This window comes from Pelodiscus sinensis, chromosome 26, assembly GCF_049634645.1.
Source record: "Pelodiscus sinensis isolate JC-2024 chromosome 26, ASM4963464v1, whole genome shotgun sequence".
In the NCBI taxonomy this organism is placed as follows: Eukaryota; Metazoa; Chordata; order Testudines; family Trionychidae; genus Pelodiscus; species Pelodiscus sinensis.
Window position 1 is genome coordinate 19818312 of NC_134736.1, and position 6255 is coordinate 19824566.

At 41.0% G+C, this 6255-nt stretch overlaps 1 protein-coding gene across 5 annotated transcripts in view; it reads left to right on the top strand.

The window, feature by feature from the left end:
• The window catches only part of LOC102452223 (PR domain zinc finger protein 10-like), a 103318-nt gene extending 98635 nt beyond the window's left edge, over nucleotides 1–4683 (top strand). For all 5 annotated transcript variants that reach the window (XM_075909729.1, XM_075909728.1, XM_075909727.1 and 2 more), the window contains exon 23: nucleotides 641–4683. In XM_075909729.1, coding sequence (XP_075765844.1) covers nucleotides 641–877 — 237 coding nt within the window. In that variant the 3' untranslated portion in view covers nucleotides 878–4683. The remainder of the gene's footprint in view (nucleotides 1–640) is intronic.
• Nucleotides 4684–6255: the final 1572 nt, after the last annotated feature.

Below are 6255 nucleotides of genomic sequence, written 5' to 3' on the forward strand. Positions count from 1 at the left end.
GTTACAATCTAATATGGCTGCCGCTCTGAGATTTTTTTTATCTGAGCAAGTAGCTCCATTTAGTTTGTCAAAATGAGTCCAATAAAACTATTCTCTTGCATAAATTACTGCAAGAGCAGGACCCAGATTCGTAGTATTTATTAATTATAATATTTCAGACATAGGAAGTATTTAGACAGCGGAATGAATTTTCAAAACAGTTTTAGAAACTTCTATCATCGTTAAACTCTTTGTGTAACATAATGGTGTGAATGGTCTCAGTGGAAGCTGCCGTGATTCTCATACTCCCTCGCAGGAGATCCAACATACTGATATACAATACAGAAAATGAAGCTTCTGTTTGGAATGCATGGCAAAATAGGAGCGTTTCAGACTGATGGAAGAATAAATTAGTTATTTTAATTTTTTGCATCAGTGATTAATTATATGGTTGGGTTTAGCCTATGTTAAATTAGTCGTTTTTAGTGTAGTCAAACGTGCCTTACAATTTTGAATGTTAATGTTCTTGCTGTAAACGTTTAATTCATATAGAAAATATTTCCTAGTGCTAAAACAGAAAAATTATAGTAAAGTAAGTGAAAGACGACTATTCAGCTGCTCTGAAACATCAGTGTAACCAGTGCTTTTATTATCTATGCAGACTCATTATGTGATATCTGAAGGTCAACCTGATCTGGATGTAAAACAGAACTCTTCACTCTCCAGTGGAGTCCAGGTGGGTGTGTCTCAGCCATCAGCACACTCTGAACCCTTGGAATCACAAACAACCAATCAACAGCAAACCACACAGTATATCATCACTACAACCACCAATGGGAATGGGGGCAGTGAAGTGCACATCACTAAACCGAGAACTTTCTCTGATGAGCATGAATGAAGAAATCCCGTTGTGTCGTCTGACTTCAATGACAACCTCTCTCCCAAAACATCTGGGTCTCCTGGAGCTCGTTATGCTTTAAAGTGTTCAATTCACTTAACTTCAGCTAAAATCTTGGAGCTCTTGCTGATGCATTATAAGGGTGTTTAGATCACAGCAGAGCCTAAAAACACCCTCAAAATCCTTTGGGGATGCTGCCATCTTAAGCAAATCTTTAAGGAAAAGGAAAAAATAAGTGGAAACTGTGCTTGCCAGAACTTTACTTTTCAGCATATCTGATGACTTTATATTTCCTTTGTGGAAGTTTAACGGTATGCAACATTTATTGTAAAGGTGGGGGAAATACTTGCCAAATAGCTAAGGGGAGATTATGCCCCAGGTACATTTCTACCCTCTACAGTTAAACAAAAAGACATTATATAAACTGTCTGTGGTATTCGCTGTATGTCAGCACTGCCCCGTGTGTCTTTATTTTTAAATGGCCTCAAAGAAAAGGAATACATTGGCTAGGTAAAGAGCAGATCGCCTGGAAAGAAGGAGCAGCAGTAAACTGGTGACTCGGGGAAGGGGGAAGGCGTGTGTGTGTGTGTGTGTGTGTGTGTGTGTGTGTGTGTGTGTGTGAGAGAGAGAGAGAGAGAGAGAGAGAGATTTAACAATGAAGCTGTGAAGCTGTGCAGAAGCAGTCAATTAAATTATTATTTTAGCAACCTTTCAGAACTGTTTACATGCTGTCTGTGGTGCCCTCCCAAGAAGTTCTGGGGAGAAAGAAAGGTGTAGTATTGAAACCTCAGTGTTTGGAATTGAAATAATAATAGCCCATGATGGTAACATTGAGCCTATACTGAATTTGTTTCCCCAGCACTCACGGGGAACTCTTCCTTTGTAAACCAATAAAAGACTCAGTAATATTTAAACCTGCCTACCAGCTTTGTGCTGTGACCTCCCCACCCCCCATGATGGTTATAAGAAGAGAACAGAGGATAGGATAAACAAACTGAATTTTTAAACGTTTCTTTGGTAGTTTTTTTAAGCAAGAAGGCACTCAGAACTCTGTGCCTTACAATTGCTATTTGAGACTCACTTTAACCTACAGTGTCAGAAGAGAACCTTTCTAACCTGCTCCTCATGTACATTCTTTTTACAGATGTGCTATTCTTACCTCTAGGGCTGCCTCAAAATTTCTTTAATTTCTTTTCCCCATGAAGGTTGAATGGAAAATTGGTTGCTCTGATTTTTCCATTTACCTTGTTAATAACATGCTGTAACTCCTGTGGACTGTTTCATAAAATGACCAGTCTTGGACTCAGGAAACATAAAAAAGAACACTAGTGGATCGCTCTTCTAGGACAATGAAAGCCATCTCAAAGGATCTCCTGATCTGACAGACTTGGTCTTTTATAGAGCTTGTGTTATGGTTTGGGACCAGGAGAAAGGGAAGTTGTGTCTTCAAAGCAGTTTATTTTTCTTACATGGCTCCCTGGTAAGGGATCTGTTTGTTTGTATGTTTATTTTAAAGCAAGGTGAAGGGCATCAATTTTAATCTGGTATTTAGGAGAATATGACTACCATTCCACTGACTGTTAATGGGAGATACTGTACTAAATATGCCTACATTTCTACTGACTACTTGAAAAGCTACCCCAGAGTGTCAGAGTCTAATAGGATCAGTTGTTAAATTTGGGGCTTAATGGCCTTTTCTGACACAATAATTAACAGATGAAATCTATATTTGAACCACTTTTAGAGTACTACTGCACTGAAGAGCCCTTGCTTACACAAGAGTCCTCACTGATCACTGCTTATGAGTGAGAACTACAGGTGTGTGATTATGTCTAGACCGCAGAGCTTTCTGGGATATCAGAGGTAACCCGGAAAAGCTCTGCTGCATCCAAGGAACACATCCACTTTTTTGGAATAGTTTCTGAAAAAGCAGGTATGTTCTTTTGGCATCCCTGTATTCCTCTCGGTGAGAGAAAGAAGGGATGTTCCAAAAGAGGAGGGCTTTTTCGAAATTTGGCCCCATGTGGACAAGCCAAATTTTGGAAAAGCCTCTTTCGGAAAAAGATACGCAAATTGTGGTTTGCAATTTGTGTACCGTTTTCTGACTTTTCTCTGCAGTCTAGACATAGCCTGTGTAGGAGTTGCAGTGCCAAGTACGATGATGCCAAGCCTTAAACTGAAGTTACAGTTTAAAACCATAATTGGAAAACTCTTTGCTGACCAAGTCTCATGACATATGTTACTATGGTAAATAATGTATCTGTTCTTATGGAGTAGAAACAATGACTGTGCATGATGAGATAAACCCTTTCAAAATACTAGCCTTCTCAGCACTGCTTTAGGGTAGTCTTGAAATGATTGGCCAAAATATAGACTGCATTTGTACCTAGAACCTTGCTTTGACTGTTCCAAAATGCTTTGGGCATTAACTTGTTTAAAGGCTTGGATCCTACTCCAAAGCCCATTAACGTGAATGAGCATCTTTCAGTTGATTTCATTGATCAGACTCTTTGCAGAGGTGCTGAGCAATGGTCATTCCTATTGATTTCTACTGGAGTTGTGAATGCTAAACACTTTTGAAAATCAGGCCCTTGGTGTGTTGTTTGAGTAGGAGAAAAGAAGAAAGCTCTCTGTCCTGACTTTGCCTCTTTGCTTCTTGTTCAACAAAAGGGGCTTTTCTCAGATTGCCAGATGATCTGCTAACTAAAAATGAAGATATATATTTTCCTATACACTGTCTTACACATTTAAAGTCAGATATGTGGTTTTACAGATAATGAGAAGTAGGGGGAGATTGAAAATGTCACATGGTAAATAGTTATTGTTTACAGGCATTTTTTCAAGTCTTTTAAGGTCCACTTTTCTGATCTGAAGAATAAGCCTTTAAAGCACTGCAAATGTAGACTTTAAAAAGTAATGTTTTCTTGAGCTCTGTTTAGAAAACATCATTAAATGGGGCATTTGTTCTGGTACCTGCTATTTCAAGTTGAAAATTAGCCAGTAGTTATGGAATGCCTTGAAAATGGCCTTTTTGAATTTGTATCCAGTTTATCAAGGATTTTGTCCTGTGTCTGACAGAGGCACCATGTACAAAACAACAGCCAGAAACTGAAGTGGTGGTTCACTTTTGTGTCCCAAATGAATGGATGGATAAGAATACAATATTTACAAAGAGAACATAATCTTCTCTGGGAATTAAGCATCATGCATATTCATTCCAAGGTAATGAATTGAATTATAATGATTAAATAGATTTGGGGAAAGAGCAAAAATTTGGTAGCCAAAAATAGTCCTACAGTGCAGGGCCCCTTTTAAAAATGAAAATCCATTTCCATGGCTGTGTGCAGATCTGCAGTGCAGAACACATGAATTTCTTTTCTTTTGCTGGATCCAGCCCAAACCTCTGTCTCCTAAATAATGTCCCATTAGAGCTTAATTCTGGAGTACCCTTGATTGGTTACTGAAAACTAAAGTCTGCCGTAAGAAGTGCATGCTGGGTGCTCCCTTAGGCTTCCATTGGGGCCCCCAGCTCATGCATCTGAGCATAGAAGTTGACCCTGATTCCATATGCTCCAAAATAATCTTACTTGCTTCTTTCCAAGAACTATTAAGACACCTGGGACTAAATCTGGATGTTTTGTGAGACACTGAAGCTGACACACTAGTTGCATCATTCTGACCCTGTTCTGTTATTTAAATGTGTATGTTTATTGTACATTCAGTGACTGTTATAGTGTTAATAGTCTTGTGCTACCTAGCAGATGTAAAAAAAGGTAATAAATTTTTCTTCTTTTTTAAATACTGAATATGATTTGTGCATTCACAATCATTGCAGCTGCTGTTGTCAAATATTATTCCGCTAATACCTATAAGTTACTTGTCTGATGTTTTCAAGACCTAACTTCTACTTTTTGCATTCAAGACGCTGCGTGATCCTGCCCCTCCATACTTCTGCCCTTGCAGCTTTTTGTATCACTCTCCACTTGTTGTATACGGATGGCTCGTAATTCTGCAATAAACACCTCCTCATCTCCCATGCACTTCCCCTGGATGGAATGTCCATTCTAAACTCAAATCCACAAGACCCAACTTGATGGTAGCAGGCAGAGCCGGCCTTTGGGCTGGGTGATCTGGGCCCAGGGAGCTCTGCAAAGAGCTCGGACCCCACCTCTCCCCTTTGGTTCCCTTTTTTGACGGCAGGCTGGCTTTTCTCTTTCCCCTCCCCTCTGGCCAGCAGAGGGCTCAGTTCTACCCAGTACCTCCCTCTGGGGGAGCCTAGACCTGTGACCACTTCCTTCTCTGCCAGAAACAAAAGTTTGCAGCATGAGAGTGAACAGGTGGGGGCTGGGCAAGGCTGGAGAGAGGGGGAGCCGAGCTTAGGGAGTAGAGCCAGGCACCCGGACTTCAGGGAACAGTGTATGCGTGGCGGGTAGGGGAACCAGGCTGGGGATGGCTGCCACAGAAGTAAGGCTGGGAAGGGAAAGGAGGAGGGGCATTGTGTGGCTCAGTGAGCTAGAAGTGAATGGGTCAGGAGCAGTCTGATACCTCTAGGGATAGCAGCTGTTCCAACCTGCTCTTCGCACTACACCTGTCCCTCTCCCCTCTTCTGTCCACATGCCTTGCCCCTCCTGCGCCCTGCCCACAACTTCTTGCAGTCGCTCTAATCTCCTTTTCACTCTGTCTCCCTCTGCTCTGAAATTTAAGCCCAGACACAAAGGATCCCCTTTTCAACCTTTCCCCAGCAGGAATTTTTTTCCTCGGTGGGTTTTTTTTGGGGGGGGGAGGGGAGGTATTTGGTATTTTTGGTTAAACCATCTGGCAACAGGAATCACCAGCATATGTGGGCTAGGGGGAGGGAGACACACACACAGCCTGGCTTCAGAGGAGGGGAAGTTAAAAGAAAATAAAAGGTGACTGCTCCTGCCCATGATTAACAATATGCCTGTGTCGACAAGAAATTGACACTAAGGCTACGTCTACACTATGAATTTTCTCAGCAAAAAATATGCTAATGAGGGAATCATTTGCATGAGTCATGATCTCATTTGCATATTTTCTGCCGATCCATTTTTGTGCTAGTGTTTTTGCATAAAAACAAGCAGTGTGGACGTTTTCTTTTTGCGCAAAAAACTCTTTTTTCCCAAGACTGGCATACCTCCTTTTTGGGGGTTTTGAGCAAAAAGAAAATGTCCACACTGCTTGTTTTTGCACAAAAACCCCGGCACAAAAAGAAACAAATTAGCATAAATATGCTAATGAGAGTTGTGACTTATGCTAATGAGTCCCTCATTAGCATATTTCCTGAAAAAAACTGGCAGTGAAGATGAAGCATAAAACAATGGGGGGAGGCACAATACTGGGAGCAGTAATTGAGATTT